The 19,232-nt window shown below is 40.7% G+C and overlaps 1 protein-coding gene across 1 annotated transcript in view; it reads right to left on the bottom strand.

Annotated features, from left to right (window-relative positions):
- HECW2 (HECT, C2 and WW domain containing E3 ubiquitin protein ligase 2) overlaps positions 1-19,232 on the bottom strand; it is a 175,109-nt gene that overhangs the window by 115,029 nt on the left and 40,848 nt on the right. The window contains exon 2 of the mRNA XM_069860733.1: positions 4,813-5,153. Within this exon, the coding sequence (XP_069716834.1) occupies positions 4,813-5,104 (292 nt within the window). The 5' untranslated portion in view covers positions 5,105-5,153. The remainder of the gene's footprint in view (positions 1-4,812; positions 5,154-19,232) is intronic.

Raw genomic sequence — 19,232 nt, 5'->3', positions numbered from 1 at the left:
CCTGTCCAGGCCAGAGGCTGACAGTTTCTCAAGCAGAATGCTGTGAGAAACTGTGTCAAAGGCTTTGCTGAAGTCCAGGAAGACCACATCCACAGCCTTTCCCTCATCCAGCAGCCGAGTCACTTGGTCACAGAAGGCGATCAGGTTAGTCTGGCAAGACCTGCCTTTTGTGAACCCATGTTGACTGGGCCTGATCACCCGGTTCTCTTGCATGTGCTTCATGATAGCACTCAAGATCACCTGCTCCATGACTTTCCCTGGCACTGAGGTCAGACTGACAGGCCTGTAGTTTCCTGAGTCCTCCCTGCGGCCCTTTTTGTAGATGGGCACAACATCAGCCAGCCTCCAGTCCAGTGGGACTTCCCCAGTCTTCCAGGACTGTTGGAAGATGATGGAAAGGGGTTTGGCCAGCACATCCGCCAGCTCCTTCAGTACCCTAGGGTGAATCCCGTCCAGCCCCATAGACTTGTGGCTGTCCAGTCGGGCTAGCAAGGCTCTGACAAACTCCTCTTGGATCACGGGAGCCTCATTATGCTCCTCTAGCTCCTGGGTTAGTACACAGACATAACGACCCTCCTTACGACTAAAGACTGAGGCAAAGAAGGCATTAAGTACCTCAGCCTTTTCCTCATCCCCTGTTACTGTTGTCCCTTCTGTGTCCAATAGGGACTGTATGGTCTCCCTAGTCCGCCTTTTATTATTTATATATTTGTAGAAAGATTTTTTGTTATCTTTCACTGACTTGGCCAATCCAATTTCTAGCTGAGCCTTAGCCCTTCTGATTTTTTCCCTACACAATCTCACTTCCCTCCTGTAGTCCACCCAAGAGGCCTGTCCTTTCTTCCAGAGCCCATAAACATTTCTCTTCTTCTTGATATCCCTCAAGATCTCTCTATTCAACCAAGCTGGCTTTCTCCCCTGCCGGCTTTTTTTCCGGACCACGGGGATGGCTTTCTCCTGAGCTGCTAGGACCACCCTTTTGAAGAGCTCCCAGCCCTCCTGGGCTCCCTTGCCCTTGAGTACTGTCTCCCATGAGACTTCACCAACCAGCCTGCTGAAGAGATCAAAGTCTGCCCTCTGGAAATTTAACGCTACCGTCTTGCTAACCACCCTCTTCACTTCACCTAGAACAGAAAATTTTATCATCTCATGGTCGCTTAGTCCTAGGCATCCACCTACCGCCACATCCCCTACAAGGCCTTCTCTGTTCACCAACAGCAGGTCCAGGAGGGCACCCTCCCTTGTTGGTTCATTCACCAGCTGTGCGAGGAATTTGTCTCCCACGCACTCCAGGAACCTCCTAGACTGCTTCCTTTCTGCTGTGTTGTACACCCAGCAGATATCAGGCAGATTGAAGTCTCCCACAAGAATGAGAGGCATCGATCTAGAGATTGACCGCAGCTGTTTATAGAAGAGCTCATCAGCTGCTTCTCCTTGGTTGGGTGGTCTGTAACAGACTCCCATCACAAAATCTACCTTCTGGTGGGCTCCTCTGATTTTGACCCACAGGCACTCAACCTCCTGATGGCCACAATCCATCTCAATGGAGTCCAAGTCCTCCCTTACAAAGAGGGCTACCCCGCCTCCTCTCCTACCCTTCCTATCCCGCCTGAAGAGTTTGTGCCCCACCATAGCTGTACTCCAGTTATATAAGTCGTCCCACCACGTTTCCGTGATGGCAACGACATCATAGGCCCCTTGCCCTACGACAGCTTCCAGCTCTTCCTTCTTATTTCCCATGCTGCGTGCATTGGTGTAAATGCACTTCAGCTGAGCTGCCGAGCCTTCAGCCCTCCTAGAGGGAACACGGTTCGTTCCCAACTGCCTGGTAACTGGAGTAGTTGACACCAGAGTGCCTGCATCTCCCTTAGCACCCCGAGGTGTGTTCTCCCCCACTTTTTGTGCATTAAGGAGTCTGCATTTCTTTTGTGCTACAAAACTGATCCATGTATTGATCACATTGTTATGTAAGATTAAAAATGGATTCTATGTGACAACTGACGGCATTCCACACAGTGGCTGGACCAAAGTGAATCATCAAAACACTTCCCCAGATCAAATCTGCATCAAACAAAGGTCAAGGTCGCTGTTCAGTGGTTGGCAAGTGGACTCATCCACTACAACTTCTTGAACTCTGGCAAAACCATCACAGCAGAGACGTATTGCCAGAAAAATGACAAAATGCATGAAGAACTGCAACATTTATGTCCAACACTGGTCAATTGAAAAGGACCAGTTCTTCTCCATGACAATGCCTGATAACATGTCTTGCAAACGACTATGCTTCACAAACTGCACTATGAAACCCTACCTCACCCAGCTTATTCACCAGATCTCTCCTGCACCAATCACCACATTTTCAAGAATCTCCACAACTTCCTGCAAGAGAAGTATTTCTACAACCAAGAAGCAGCTCAAAACGTCTTTGAGGAATTCATCAGTTCCAGGAATCCAGAATTTTATGCTTCCAGAACAGACCTATTTCTTGTTGGCAAAAATGCATGGATGCGAACAGTCCTCTTATTTGATTAATAAATTTTATTCTAAGCTGAGATGTGCTGCTTTAAAGTTTATGGTTAAAAATAGCAACTATTTTTGCACCAACAAATATCTGTCTCCTGAGAAAATACGAAGTGACTGTCCTCAACTTCCAAAGGAATGCAATGAAGGGTTTTAGATCATATGCTTACAAAATTTTTATCATTTTTTTTAATATGCTAGATACTTCAAAGAGTTTATCAAAAACCTAAATCAAAAATAGACAAGTGTGCATATCAGGCTGAATATAGTCTTACATCCCTGTTGCAAAAAATGTGCCATTCCATCCCTCAGAGTGATGAAACCACAAGTCTTTAAGGAAAGACTCTGCTCAGAACTAACAAAACTCTCACCAGCACTTACGGATTTCAGGTGGTAGCGGAGACAAAAGTTAAAAGTGAATGAGTTCCTGCAACTTTCGTCAATTAACAAGAAAACGGGAAACTCAGTGTACTCAAAGGCTCTGGTCTTACACCTACTGCATAATAGAACCCTAGAATTAGGCCGAAGATCGCAGAAATTTGGCTGTTTCTTATAGGATTCTTATCCTGTGGTAAAACTTAACATTGTTTTCTGCTTTAAGAGCTCAACAGACTGAAAGTAGAAATATTTTTAGTCAACAAAGTAGGATAAAAATCACTTACAGACGAAATTAAGAACCAATGAGAATTTTACAGAAAGATGCTGTACCTCAGCATCTTGTATACCAGTCCTGAAGTGCAGTGAACCACGAAAAAAACAGCAGGAAGGTGTATGAAAACCTTTATTCAGATGAAAAAGAAAGCTCTAAATGTGTTTAAATTAGAATATTTAAGCTCCATATAGCATTCTGTGCATTTTACGGCACAGATCACACTTCAGTTGCTAATGCTGTTGGGAAGATTCATTTCTGTTTCTTATGGAGACACTTCATTTAGGTAGCTCAAATGTTAGCGCATATCCACTGTTCATTCCAGGAGAGACTGCAGCTCATGCAGCAACTCCACAACAGATTCTTTAACCAGGTAAGCACTGGAACAGCATAAGTCAACACTGCGCAGTTTGTGGCGACGCAGTAATACTGGAGAAAAATATCAGACAAAAAATAATGAGAACTTGAAACAGCACGTAAACAGCATATAGCATTCAGTGATGCAGAGATGGAACATCTGGGGGAAAGCTGGCACAGCAAATATCTCTCTGAAATCCTACTGAAACCAATTTCACTGCACTAAGCTTAGTCCCAATATGGACAAAATTCCAGTGGTCAGACCTGTTTCCACCAGTTTCTGCTACATCTGCTTTTGGCAGGTTGAATTGACAGCTTCTGTCTATGTTAGTAATTAGGTTCAGAACAGTAGTGCAATTCTGAAACAAATTAACCATCAGTCCCACTTACAGAGCACTGGTTAAATTCAGAAAGCAATTTTAGGTTACTTCAACTGGATTCCCCAAGAAGACAACTAAACCATATGTGCCACTACAGTTACCCACTAGCTACACTCCAGTTTCTAGTGGGGACACAACTGCCCTAGGGTGGACACAAAGACTGCCCTTTGGACTCCCACCTGCACCAGGGATGCTTGGACCTAGGGACCTGGTAAACATCATACAATGGAAAATCCCAATCCAGATATGCTGCTGGCGCTACAGCCTCAGCATCAACTGTTTTGACCTCCTGATCCACTCCTTTAGAGCCACATTATTTGTTAATGCACACACTGGCCACAGGCCCTTGCATGCCAGCCTAGAGCTTTTTCCAGATCCCTCCTATGAAATATCCTGAAGAGCACAAAAATGCACATAGGAGAATCTCTACACAGGATTTCCTTCTAGAGGAATTCTTCACAAACAGGAATTCTCACTTCTTCAGAATCGACACAATTTCACTTCTACAAAGCCAAAGACAGAACACTTTTCCACACATGTTAAGAATTTATTTGTCAAAAAAACTGTACGAACATCGGACAGTAAGCATGTCAAGTTACTCGTAAGCCACCCACCAGCAAAGATGAAAACAGGAAACTGCATGCACATTTGTTGTTTAAGAAGAATGCATTTCATCTTCTAGTAGTGCTTACCTAGCACATCTACATTAATTAAAACTATACTTTCACATGGCTCACTGCATTAAGAAAAGCAAATAGAAATGCAGGGTGATTCTCTGCAGTCTTACCTCAACTTTATCTTTAAATTTACGATGCAGCATACCAGAAGACATATCAGTAAATGAAAAATGAAGATGGCAAAGAGCAAGAAACACACATAAAATATTACAATGTGGTTCTGACTTACCTATGTGATAAAGTCCTATCCAGTCAGTTGGGTCTACTTCTTCCTTAATATCCCAGAAAATGATGAGGTTCTGAGATTGCCCCAAGGTGTATTCGTACATACTGGCTGTCAAACTAGACCTGCTATCTGAGGTCACTAAATCAGTGTCGCTGTTGGCACGCTGCAAGTTCATGTTCTCAGCCATGGTGCCCTGAGATGCCAAACTCTGCAGATTCTCTGGGCTCAGCGTATACCGTAGCTGTGGGTTGCGACGTCGCACAAAAAGAAGGTGTTCTCGAGCTGAACTGGCCATGTCGCCTCCACTTTTGTCAATTTATGTGAAAAAGTTGTTGTTCAGAGATCTATCATGAAGAAGAAAAAAGACAGTGTTAAAGTGAGACAGAAGTCAAATATTAAGTGGAGAGGCATTACTCCAAAAATGTTCCTACAGAAGCCTAAAATGAATTAAGTAAAACCTTTTACTTCATTGCTCTACCACTGCAGCCACCTTAGTGTCTGTACAAAATAAAAAAAAAAAAAAAGCATTAATCACTTGTGACAGAATTCAGAGTTAACCAAGCACCATGAAATAGCATTTATAAGCCAGAAACCAAAACATCCAAGACTATCTATCAAGCAAGAACAGTCACAGTAACGAAGCTAATTTAAGTCTGGCAGTAGCCTAAAGAGGGAGAAGATAATGAACTCATCTTCCGCCAACAAAATCACAGAAGTATATGACATACTTTCACTTAGATATGTTAATATCCAATAATACTCTATATGCACTGTATGTTCAGAACTAGCAAAGTGCTTAAGATCTTAATTAGGTCAGACGTGTTTCAGCAGGAAAAAGCAGGCTTCACATATTTTTGCTACTATGAAATCCTTTGTATCTTAAAATATACAATTCTTACAAAAGCACAACTTCTGAGATCCTTTCTACCATACAAAGACATGTCAGACCATGGACTGGGATACTTCAGACTAGAGATATACATTCAGTTAGCCCACATCAGTTTACGTGATCAGACTTTGTTGTTCCTTTCCACACATCAGAAAACAGAGGCCTTATAACTCCAGTAACTTTTCTCTAGCCCCATGGAGACTCTAGAAGGTCTTCACTGAAATGAAGTCGCAATATCAACACACCATGCTTTCAGAAGCAGAACTTGTATCTCATTACCCATATCTCCTAAAAGTACCACCATTTGAAAATAAGCCCTCCTATTACACACAACTTGAGATAAACCATCAGAAATAAAAGACAGGAATAGCAAAATATTAAAACAGAAGTAACAGTTTATAGGGGCGATAGAATCAATGATGAGGAACCTCTTGCCATAGAAGGAATATGAAAATTTTCTTATCTAAGCTACATAACTTTGACCAAAGCTGTTTGCCTTTGTCAAAAGCTATAGTTTCTATCAACTCATTGTTTCTTTATTTTACAGAAGAAATAGAACAGTCTTTATTTGGCAGAACAATTTGCTTTCAGTAGAAACTGAATTTTCTGGTGATGCATTTCCTCAGTCAAAATTGTGAAAATTATCCTCCATGCTACATACACCTGCAATGGGAATCATGTATTTCCTCCACAGCCAAACCAAATCAAAGCAGTCACGGTGCCCAGTCATAATTCCAGAGCTCACCAGGAAGAAACTGTGTCCTGAGCTCCCTACATTCTTTATCCAATTTGTAAATCATATTACATTTCTGACCAGACTGCAACTTCACCAGTGACAACAGCAATTATTCCAGTATAGTATCTTCTGTGAGGTATGTATACAGCAGGAAAGAGCTCCTTATTTTTATACATACAAATAACCACCTATAAGAAAAATGTGTGCATGCACGCTTATTAAAAAGGCAAATAAGAAGTACGTGTGTACTATTCCTGGGCTTTCTTCTTGGTACCATAGCCTTCAGCTATCATACACAGATATGTTTGTTCTCTTAAAATAACACAGGCATTGACAGACAGAGCCGAGTGTCACCTGCTATAACATTCCTTGTTTCCAGCAAGGAAGCCAATAAAGCAGAATAAAGTAGAGCCCACGAGAAGTGAATGGATTGGCTGATCACTTCCACAGTACTGTAATTAGACTTACAGTACACTACCACATCTGCCAACTGATTTATTAAACAGCAACTTCTGCCTCTAGGGGTCAAAAGACACTTAATTATTAAAAAGAAAAATCACATATAGCTCTCTGAGACCCCAAGATTGTGATCAAGAAAAAATTGTGTTTTAAGAAAAAGGCAGTTTCATATTTTGAGGGTTTTCTTTTCCTATTCATTCCTATCTCCATAGGATGAATCTTCAAAAACAGACTTTTCCCTTCACTTCTGCTTTGTATGACTCATCTTCAATCTTCTTTTTAACAACTTTTCAGTGTATGCATTCTTCCAGTCTGTCACAAATTCTTCTGCTATATTTTACCTTTTCTTAAGCTGGAGATGTTTGAAATATTAAGAACTAACAAAGAGGGAAAACAAAGTTCAACTCATCCATTTGTATGCAATTCATCAGACACTGTACATGGCTCAGCATCAAATATCACAGAAAAGGAAAGAAACAAAAATTCAGTTCAATAATTCTACGTATACAGAAGTGACATGGGGATTATCATATTTACTTCCCAAAGCATGCAACAGTCTTTCCTGACATGAGCTGCATACACAAACCAATTTATTTTCATTCTGGACTTCAGCAGAGTTTTCTAACTCACTCTCTGTCACAATCCCATGCACTCTGCCTCTGACACCAGTGCCAGTGATGAAAAGGAAACTGTGGTACAAACGACCTTCTTAAATGAGAGTCAGGGAAGTCAGTATTTTGTTTCTCCATGCGCAGTGTTATTCACTACATTTGAAAATCCTGTATGACTCTGAGACCAGAAGGGTAAATAAGAAAGAGCCACCAACTTCCCTACGAGCCCGTGAAGCGCACAGGAATCAAGCAGTCGCTGTAATTCTCTCCCTTCTTTCTTACTTTGTGATCTGGGCAGCAGCACGCACTAACAGTGAAGTCCGAAATGTCACAGTGAGGGAGCGGTAGCCCCTGACAGGCAGAGCCCTGATGGGGACGTGAGCTTGCCCACCGCCTAGGTGCCACCTCCATCCACACTAGGAGATGGGGTGAGATTAATTAACAGACAGACAATGCGCTATCAAGTTAATTTTCTTCTGTCCCGCAACTAGAGATTTATCTAATGTTGAACTATTGTATACAGTGGTTTTACAGCAGTAAAATTACTGTAAAGCAAGTGCAAATAAGTGCAAAATAAGGAGGATTACAAGTTAAAGACAAAGTTTTAACAGGAGGGATGAAAATTTTCCTTCAGCTGCAGAGACGCAGGCTGTACCCAGGGCACCACTGACATGTGTTGGAACATATTGAAAATTTATGTGTGGCAGATGGACAAACTCATCCACGTTTAAGGACACATGAGAACGAGCTTGTACCAGCTAGGACTATCCCACAGTTTAAGAGAAGCAAACAGCCTGAGACAAACCTTAACTACTTCAAAACAAGTCATTTTCTTAAGTCATAATTGGTATCACTCTGGTGAACCACAGACATCGTTACAGTTTCTGAAAATAAAGTAAATCACAAATCTAAATGTTGGGTAACTTCTCTGACCCTACTCATAAATCCAACCGTCTTAAAGTCATGCATTAAAATTGCAACGAACACGTTGAACTCACATGTAAATGAGAACCAATTACGGAAAAAATATCTCCAAAAAATCAGGATAAGCTTTTAGAATATTTTCTGAAGTCAGTGAAATAGGCTGTAAAGCAGTCCTAGTGTCAGACAGTATTCTACTAAGTAGCATCTCACAGTGACCTGGTAGGTTAATTGAGGAGATTTGTAAAAAGATAAATATGACATCATACTGTAAAAGGGGAAAAGGCCATTGCTATAAAATCTGAACTATAACGAGTGATGGAATAGAAAAAGAGCCACTGCTTTGATTATTTGCAGCCAGAAAATTTGTTTCAAAGACGTGATAAAAACCTTTACACAGTGCTTTCCTGCTTGCAAAAGGAATTGCTTATCTGACACTTGGTTAACAATTCCCAATGTCTGTCATTAGTAACATAGCTTAACAGTACACTAACAGGTACATCCTACTGGAGACTGAAAATAAGAATTATCCTCCCACCTTCAGTTCCTGCTGAGTATCACTAATACAGCATTTGCCTTCAGACTGTACTGTAAAGACAACACTCACAATTACCTACATGCACCTTCCCAGCTATCATAGTTTGGCTGTTGAGGCTGAATGTGATCAGAGCAGCGATTTCACTAAGTATCAGACCAAGGTGGCAAGGGATACTGTTTTCTGAAGGCAGGCTGAAATGTGGAAACTGAATCAAAAGCACAGGGAAAATCCAAGCATCTGAGAAAGTAGTAGATACTGACTTTAGCGAAGTGTTTTAGTTGAAAAGTGGAATCTGTACCAAAGCTGCTTATCTGTATCACAGTGTTTCTTTCACTACTTGACAAGAAGCTTAGAGAGAATCAGGACTGATATACTCTTAATCTCTAAGTGCCACAAGTTCAGGACTATTTCTGTCTAAACACACTCCTCAATTACTTATCATAGAGGGATCAGAAATGGGGAAAAGTTCCATTTGATATACAAAATATAGATAGGAAAAACCCCTTTGCCCAGCCTTTTTTATGAAAGGAGATTGAAAAACATCAAATCCTTTCTGACATGCAGTCAAACATTCAACAGTTTAGAAAATACATGAATGAAAGTCTGGGAGTTTCAGCACAGGAATAACTCAAAAAATCCTACCATGCAAAACAAACCAGACTTCACATGCGGCTCTGTTTATCTTACTCATAACACTGATTCACTTCTTGTTTACGTAGTAATCTTTTTTGTGGCTTACAAGTCTTGCCAGCAGCCTCTTCCCACAGCATTTTGTGTAAACAGACTCTACAAGGCTGGCCCTGAGATCATGACCGGTCACCCACTGGACAGGATTTGTGCTCTAAGCCTGTGGCTGAAGTGCTGCTGGGGAGACGATTAACATGTTTCACCGGCAGACTGGCTTCACGCAGCCGTGCCACAACACCACACAACCCTCAAGATGTGTAAGACAAGGTAGTGGGCAGCATAGCAGCAGAGACTGAGGCTCAGCAGGGAGAGCCCTCAGGGACTGCTCTGAACCCAAGCATCTCTGTTGTTGTACATCAGATAGGCACAAAGAACCTTCCAACCCAACTGGTCCCCAGAGAAGCTAACACGTTATGATGCTCCCTATTCTGCCACCCCATTGAAGACAAATGTGCAATAAAAGTATTCAAGGACAGGTTGGACCAGGCTTTGAGCAATCTGGTCCATTGGAAAGTGTCCCTGCCCATTGCAGTGGGGTTGGAACTGGATGGTCTTTAAGGTATCTTCTAACATAGGCAGAAAACTGATGAGATCCTTCAGCTAAAAGACAATCATAGCTGTTCAATATTGCTATCAAGAATTCGTGAGTGCTCATTAGGTTTGCATGTTTTCAATAATAAATTATGCAGATAAATTATGAATGAACAAGTCCACTGACGGATATCACAGAGGGGAAAAAAGCGCTCATTCTAAACAGAGAAATTGTTATTGAATTAAATGCAAAAAATAGATGTCATAAACTTGGGGAAAAAACACATAATTACACCTCGGACACAATTTTTCCTTTTAATTACAAGAATACTGAGGATATCTTGGAGAGCTTACAAGGGAAAGATGTCTCTTGCTTTTCTCCAGTTCTTCCAATTTGCACATTTGACAGTGAATTTGTATTCACTGCTTTTCCTTGGATAGCCAGTTCTGGATATTTCTTTCATATGGGATGCTCTTGAAAAGATATTAAAAATGACAGGAAATTACCCCCATAACTGATATAGGACTTAGATATAGTTTAAGTTACTTAAATGTTCTTTATATTTCAAGACAGTTACTATCCAAGTAGCTTAAAGTTGAATTAAAGTAAATCTGAATTTTACTCAATTTAAAAGAAAAGAAATTAAATTGTTCTATCCTGAAGTGCAAAGAGACAAGTTAAATCCAGAAACTTGTCATTCTTCTGCTGATCTGTTTACTCTCTCCCCTATCAAAGCCCCCTAGACTTTCATAATAGGACAATTACTGGATACTCTCAAAAGAAGCTAAGCCCAAAGCAATGATTAAAGAATTTAATAAACTTGTCAGCTTCCAGAAAGAACCTACATGCACAGGATATTTTAACCAGATTTCCTTTTTAATAAAGAAAATTGCCAAGAAACTGAAGCATCTTGAAAGACATATTTTGCAAATCTTCTCATAAGAGAAATGTTTCCAATTCTCCATTCAAACCATCTCTGTGGGAATGCCAGACTAAATTACATGCCCTATGCCAGCCAGGCAGGCAGGCAGCTGTGCCAGGTAGCTCGCCTCTGCAGTGAAGAGTCAGAGGCTCCTCCAAAAATCAATTCAGGGTACCAAAATCACTCGCTTTCTTGACGTGTGGAGGAAGTTGAAGTAACCTGAGACCAAGCAATAGAGGACAGAATTTTGTCTAGACATCCTTTTCCTTTGTTGCCTTGCTCTGGAGCCATACCCAAGCCACTGGCAAAACAACAAAAAAAGTAAACCACGCTAAGAATACCCTGCTCACTCATCCTCTCAAATTGCTGCTGCTGGGAAACCTCAACCAGCACTGGAATTTAAACATCTGAATACAGTTTCCAGTTGTAAGGTGAAGCTGAAAATTACTGTGCTGAAATTTCACAGAGATATCACCATACAGGAGAGAGGGAGGGGGGAAAAAAGGAGAGAGAAAGTGCACATGTACACTCTAGTCCCCTCTGCACTCAAGTCTGGTGACTCAGCTCAGATGTTAAACATCAGCTCAGATTACAAAACCACCATATAATTTAGACTGGCTGAAAATATTCCCTACAGGAAAAAGCATATTGTTCAGTATAAATATATATATTTTTTTTAAAAACGGTTGGATATTATTTGGTCAGAGAATAGCTCTGTTAACTCAATGTGACAGAATACCTATTTTAGACCTTTTTCTGTGTGTCTTTGTACAGTTCATTTGTGAAGTCCAACCTATACACTTTTGTATCTAGCTAGGAAACATACACCACTCTGGTACTACCTTGGCTGCTTAAGGCTCACAGCTTCCACTCCACCAATGGGGACTCGCTTACATCAGGCAGAAGTTATCGCTCAAGCCTGTTATGAAGACCAGCAGTCTGAAGGGCTCTGCATATCTTTTCCATGTCTGCACACCCACACACCCAGCAGCCCATCAGGCACTGCTGTGCTTTCAGTACAACTTATCATATTAATTCTCACGCAAAAGCTTCAGCATCAACCCAGTTGGTACACAGATGATGTGACCGCTGTTGAGAAGAGGAAAAGGCCATAAATATTATCCAGAGACTTGTGTATACATACATACACAGATACGTATAGCTTGGCATACCCACAGTTGTATCATTTTTAGAGCGGTTTTACTGCATTATTAGTGCAGACAGGCGTCCCATGTTCCTGCATTGCTATCCCCACGGCTAAAACAGAATAGGCAAGTTCTAAAACATGTCAAGCTAACTCAGCCAAGCAGACTACAGCGTTCAACACTGAGAACTGAGACAACCTGTCTGAATTTCCACTGAAAACATTATGGAGAAGCCATACAATCCTTTCTGCTGCAGCTGCAAGGCTGGGAGATCTGGCTGGCCTGCAGACATACCTTAGTTTTCGTCTGCAGATTGCAAGATGCCCATGGCCTAAAAATCATTCCTGTCTTTCACCAGAAGGAGCAATACAAGAACTGCACCTAAATTCAAGTTAAGTGTACCAGATACACTGTTATCCTCCACTCATGTGAGGAAACAAAACGTGACTGGAAATCTTAGCACTATTTCATAGCCCAGAAGGTAGGTAGGTATGTATTGCAATGTCCCTCAAACTCTTCCTTGGAGAACAAAGATCGTTCATTTCAGTAACCTTACCTGCAGCAACATCCCTCAAGGAGCTGCATTTCACCAGTGGGGCAGAGGCTGGAGATGCAGACACACAGTCATCAAACCCAGCGTATTATGAAACTACCGCCTTGGATAATTCACACTAAAATATTACTCTACATAAAGTTTAACATCAGAATCCCCACTGCCAGACATTTGATCTTCAGCATTCATGACACTGATATATCCGCTGCTAGTTGCTGTTGATTGGCTGTCCTGAGGAATTTCTCTGGAAGTACTGATGCAGTTGCTCTCAGTTTAGCCTTTTGATGTCAGGTCACACAATCCATCTGAAATAGAAACCCCTTACAATGCTATACTGGAAAGACAGAATGTAATCTTGCTGAGAAGCTACTTTGCCACAGGATGTGAAAATGTGAATGGAATTATTCTATGAATAAATGGCAATATATGCTTATATTTACACATATGAAAGCTTGCAAGAACATATTAATGATAAGGAAAATGGGTGGCCTGTTTAACTCTCTTGCCACTCTCTTCTCTCTTTAGGACTACCAGAACATCTGCAGCACCAGCCCAGAGCTCCCCAATTCTACATCTTTTCCCAAGGCTTTTTCACCACAAGGGATGGCAAAGACCAAAACACAGAACTTACACAGAAAAGATGATTTTGCATTTCTCTGTCCAGGAAAGTAAATAAATGCATAACCAGAAGAAAGAGTACAAAGCCAAAAAGCCTGACAAAAAGCAAAGAAAAGCTGTCTTCCTTTGAAAGAAGAAAGGAAAAGTGCCAGGCCAAAAAAGCCACAATTCAAAAAGTGATTTATAAAATAATGCACTTGAGAGAACTTGGTAGTACAATTATTTACTACTGACTAGCAGAGTAGCTCTGCAGCTTCATTCCAAGTCTCTGTAATCCATACCAATACAGATACTTCTCAACGAGTGTCACATCCACAAATGACAGCTGTATTTTAGCAATACTCAAGAGAGTCTGATTTTAAGTATTTATTTGGCAGTTATTAAAAGCTAGCACATATACTAGGCAATACATGATTGCATAAATTTATTTTTATTCAAGTTAAAACCTGAAATCCATTCTATACTGATGAAAATCCATAGATTATAAAATGAATATGAATGAACATTCATTGTTCCACCCATCTGAGTCCAAATCCAATATAATCATGCCACTACCAAGCCTGTGCAAGTTTTCTACCACGTAAAATTGATTTCACTCACTGAAATGGTATCAAACCACCACAGAGCAGGTACATGCTGAGAGATTCCCACATTATCAGGAAACACAGGAATGCTCTGTTCCTCTCAAAGCAGCACACCAATTCATCATGTCACTAATTCATTTTTGTCACAAACGGGATATTGTCAGGTTCAAAAATGGCATTTCTGTGAAATGAATGAATGTATGTTTACACAAAATCAAGAATTCCATAAATCAAGAATTCCATAATTCAAGAATTCCAAAATCAAGAATTCCAAAATGCTAGCAGACTAGAAGTTGAATAAAAACAGTCCCCACCAGCCTGGAGATAAGTAATTTCTCTGATTTGGGTTTTTTTTTTGTTGTTGTTGCCTTTTTTTTTAAATCTTCCAGCCTGGTAAAACTGACTGGGAAGCAGGGGTGGAAGGCGTCTAAAAAAGACCCAGTTCACTCCTTAAAGAACAAAGTAAAATCAAAACCAAACGAACTCTTTGTGTACCTAAGTCTTAAAAACAAACCATAGATACAATCAGTAGATCAGGAAAACAGGAAATAATTTTTAAAACCTGACAAATTTTGCTAGAGTGAGTTTAACTGTCCACCAGCATGCATTCAAAACTCTGAAACTCCATCCTCCTGCCCCTTTTACCTTTCTAGCATTTCAACTAGGAATATTTAACCAGTTATAACCTCCCCCTAAAAAAAAAAAAATACTCCATTTCCATAGAGATTTGAAGAGACTCTTTGACTGAAATAAAAGATCAGAATATTTCTGCTTGCCTACAATTTAATGGAGCTTTTTGCCTGATAATATACTTACTACTACTTTGGTAGCAATCAGCTACCGAAGACAGCACAGATAGCAGAAGGAGTAGCAGAAAAGCCACAAGAAACACATAAGAAATTGTAAACAAAAGGTAAAATTTAAACCCTACACACATATATACTGTTTTGAGCAGAATCTACAGCAATCTACAGTAATAACCACACTGCTAAACTGCAGTGCTGATTATGTTTAGTACGTAAAGTTATAAATATTCCTGAGAATTGAATAACTGTGAAACTAGAGATGGAAAGCGCTAAAGATTTCCTCCTCCAGAAAACTTACCTGCTCTACACTCTTTTAAACTGCTTCCTTGTAACCCACAAAAAAGAGCCCAGAATGATAAAAAAATACCCAGTTATTTTTCTGCATTGTTTGTACTGTTTCTCTGTACAATACACAGATGCTGATCTTCAGCTTCAATAAATCTAAGCAGAAAGGCAGCAGGGCTGTATACCAAGCACTTGATGATATTGCCCCCTGTAGTTATAGGACACAGAACTTTTAGTACTCAACACACTTTGGCTCTAAAACAAACTCTTTCTGTTAGTTGTCAGAAAATAACGACATATAAACATTTCCCAGTCTAACAGTTCATTTTAAAGAAATGCAAATTGCAATTTTATATGCTATTCAGATTCTCCCTAGGAACGTATTTAAGCTCAGAATTTCATGCTTGAACACTATGACAGATCTCTTGCACACCAACTGCTTTACTATTTTTTTAAAAAACACTACTTAAGTAATTTTAAGCAAATTTTTTTGCTGGATAATTCAAGAAACAGAGTACATCAGCATTTTAGGAAAGAAAGTCAGACTGGTACCTATACACTCTCTTCTGGACAAATGCTCTTCAACAAATGTGTGAGTCAGATGAACTAATTTATATCAAAACAGAAAAACAGAATAAGCTTCGCCTATTTAAGTTTACTGATTTAGAGCTTACAAGCCATAATCACACTCAAGAGGAGAGAAAAATAGTTAGGAGCCCTAAACAACAAAAATGAAACTCCTGCAGTAACTCTCACACACCACCACCTGCATGCACACCTAATATACATTTGTCTGTCTGGTCTGTGTTCCCTGTATAAGAAAATAATTTGAGCGAGAATGCAGACCACTAGGGAGTTAGAGATATCGGAGCTATCACTGCCCACGCCTCTTCGCCTTGTGAGCACACATTACAATTCATTATTTAGTTCAGTGATCACATAGCGTAATTTTTTTTCTTGCAGGATTACTGCTGCATTTGCTGCTTTCCTCGATTTCTATGCTAAATGAAGCAGAAATCCTTCAGAAACTAAATGAACAATTAATGAAAAGTCAACAATATAAAGTGGGATATATAAAGATGAGGCCTATTATGAATTAATATTTTACTATTAAATATACATGAGTTTTTAATAAGTAAAGCTAAGAATAGAGCCACATATCACAGGATTTCTCCAAGCTGTACAATTTTCGTTCATTTTCACCCTGTGAGGAAATGGGCCATTGCTAAGAGGTTTCTCACTGTGCATTTTTACATTGTTGTCACAGACCTTAATTCAACATTGCACATAAAAAATGCCTCTGGGATCTGAAGATAAAGGATTCTGAAGACCTCCATCCTTTGGGGTAAGGTTCGAAGGCATCTGCAGCAAACTGTGTGGGTTTTCACACATCCATCTCTCAACAGGCAAATGTCTCAGCGGCCCATTCCCCATCCCCAATTTGTGTCTAGAAAGAGCCCATTTGAAAAAAGACTCTTGCAACAAAGAGCAGCAGATGTAAGCGCTAAACTTAAAACTGAAATAACTACTTAAATCTTTGCTCTTTCACTTTAAACCTACACATATTCTCCTCACTCCCTCATCATCCCACCAAGGAACACAGTCTAAAATTAAACCAAACAACAAATCCAAATATTCTGTTTGGATTTTAACATTCATTTCTAGCATCATGTCCCGTTACAGACATAAATGAACAAAAGAGTTTAATAAAGGCTGAGCTAACTCTGGCTGAGAGTGCGCACATTCTGGACTGAAGCACAATTCTATGTAAATCCACCCCGGGGCATAGGTGTTACAGCACCAGGAAACGGAAGAAGATTGAAATCAGCGTTTATAAATACAGCCAAGAAATCCCAGCACGCATACCAGCAAGAACATAAACAGAACTTCAGACAATCTCATCTGGAGGCCTGGATTTATTTATGTCGAGGGATTTTTTATTATTTTTTAAGACATTTTGGTTTGTGTACTCATGTTAGCAGCTGCTGTGTGGCAAAAGGGAAAAAAAACCAGAAGAAATCAAAGCATACTGCATTCTAGTATCATCTCAAATTACTTTGAAATATGTATTAAAAAGAATAAATCTGTTTTGATTTTGAATATTCTCTGCTTCTCCGTGTCTAACAGAAAGTCATTTAACCCACATCCAGTATATTCCTATTTTAAAAAAATAAAACCACCACTTTGCAGCACAGCTAACATCCAGCTTTTTATGGATAAATATGCAGTTTTAAGTCACAGGTTACCAAAAAAAAAATATTTATATCACCTGTTACCATTTTCATCTTTTTTCTGGGGTTCAGTACAAAAGGTGTGATAATGTGACAGGAATTCCCACTGGAACAACTTTGGCTTAGTCTTTGCAAAGACAAATTAGGATTTGAGGTTTTCATAGACATACAACTACTAATTCAGAGTAAAACTGTCATTACTTTCTGGAAGCTCAAAATATCAGGGGCAAAGCATACTTTCCTCCTCCCACGCCCTGAGCTTAATTCTAGTAAATATTCAAGATTTATGTTTGGTTTTCCTATGACACATCACAGTCGTATTGATCAGAGAGACAGGCTGCAGCTGTAGAAATGCACAGAACCAGGGAAAAAAAGCACAACAACGACAACTTCTGTTCTTTTGGTGCCTTTACTATTCACAGGTGCATTTGGGGCTTCAAATATCCCTTCCCTCGTTATCCAGGGTTGAGGTGGGGTCAAGGTGGGGGAGGGAGGAGGAGGGTCTGTGGTTTGGTTCGTCTTTTTTAATTGCAAAGTTTAGGATTTTTCATCTGGTGCAATATTAGGCCCATCTGTTCTTTCTTCTGTCCTCATCCAGAACATGTTGTCTCTCAATATAAGATTTCTCTACATGATGGGATGAGATTTTTTCCTACTCTCAAACCGCCATCAAGACCTCCCAAGTGCCTTGAGAAGAGTCTTTTGCAGCATGGATTCATTAACCACCTATTTCCGCCAACACAGTTCAGCCTTAAAAACTTGTTTTGCCCTAGAGCAGCCATCTCCCTGTCTATGTGCACCCTATGAATACCAAATTTTAATAATACAGTTATTAATCTAGCACCAAGTACATGAATTCCTCTCACCCCTATCCTCTGGGCACTAGCTCACAAGGATGGCCAAAGAATCATAGAATAGTTAGGGTTGGAAGGGACCTTAAAGATCATCCAGTTCCAATTCCCCTGCCGTGGGCAGGGACACCTCCCACCAGACCAGGCTGCCCAAGGACCTATCCAAGGGTCCAGGGATGTGGCAGTCACAAGTTCCCTGGACAACCTGTTCCAGTGTCTCACCACTCTGACAGTGAAGAAATTCTTCGTAACGTCTATTCTAAATCTGCCCCTCTCCAGTTTATACCCGTTCCCCCTTCTCATATTACCACAAGCCTTTATGAGTCCCTCTCCAGCTTTCCTGTAGCCCCTTTCAGGTACTGGAAGGTTGCTATAAGACCTCCTCGGAGCCTTCTCTTCTCCAGACTGAACAAGCCCAACTCTCTCAGCCTGTCCTCATATAGGAGGTGCTCAGATCATCTTTGTAGTCCTCCTCTGGACCCCTTCCAACAGTTCCATATCCTTCTGACGCTGAGGATTCCAGAACTGGACACAATACTCCAGATGAGGTCTCACAAGAGAGGAATAGAGGGGCAGAATCACCGCACCCTACTGGCCATGCTTCTTTTGACGCAGCCCAGGATATGGTTGGCCTTCTGGGCCGTGAGCACACATTGCCGGCTCATGTCGAGCTTCTCAGCGACCAGCACCCTTAAAAGTCCTTCTCTGCAGGGCAGCTCTCCATCACATTTTCCCCCATCATGCACTGAAAGCAGGGATTGCCCCGACCCAGGTGTAGAACCTTGCACTTGGCCTTGTTGAACCTCATGAGGTTCTTACAGACCCACTTCTCCAGGTCCCTCTGGATGACATCCTGTCCTTACGGAGTGGCAACAACACCACTCAGCTTGGTGTCATCTGCAAACTTGCTGAGGGTGCACTCAATATCTTGCTGTCAATATCATTGATGAAGATATTAAACAGCACCAGTCCCAGTACGAACCCCTGAGGGACACCACTTGTCACGCATCTCCATCTGGACTTTGAGCCATGGACCACTACTGTCTGAATGCGAC

Source organism: Phaenicophaeus curvirostris, chromosome 7, assembly GCF_032191515.1.
Source record: "Phaenicophaeus curvirostris isolate KB17595 chromosome 7, BPBGC_Pcur_1.0, whole genome shotgun sequence".
In the NCBI taxonomy this organism is placed as follows: domain Eukaryota; kingdom Metazoa; phylum Chordata; class Aves; order Cuculiformes; family Cuculidae; genus Phaenicophaeus; species Phaenicophaeus curvirostris.
The sequence above is the reverse complement of the archived record's forward strand: the minus strand, read 5'-3'. Positions and strand labels throughout refer to the sequence as shown.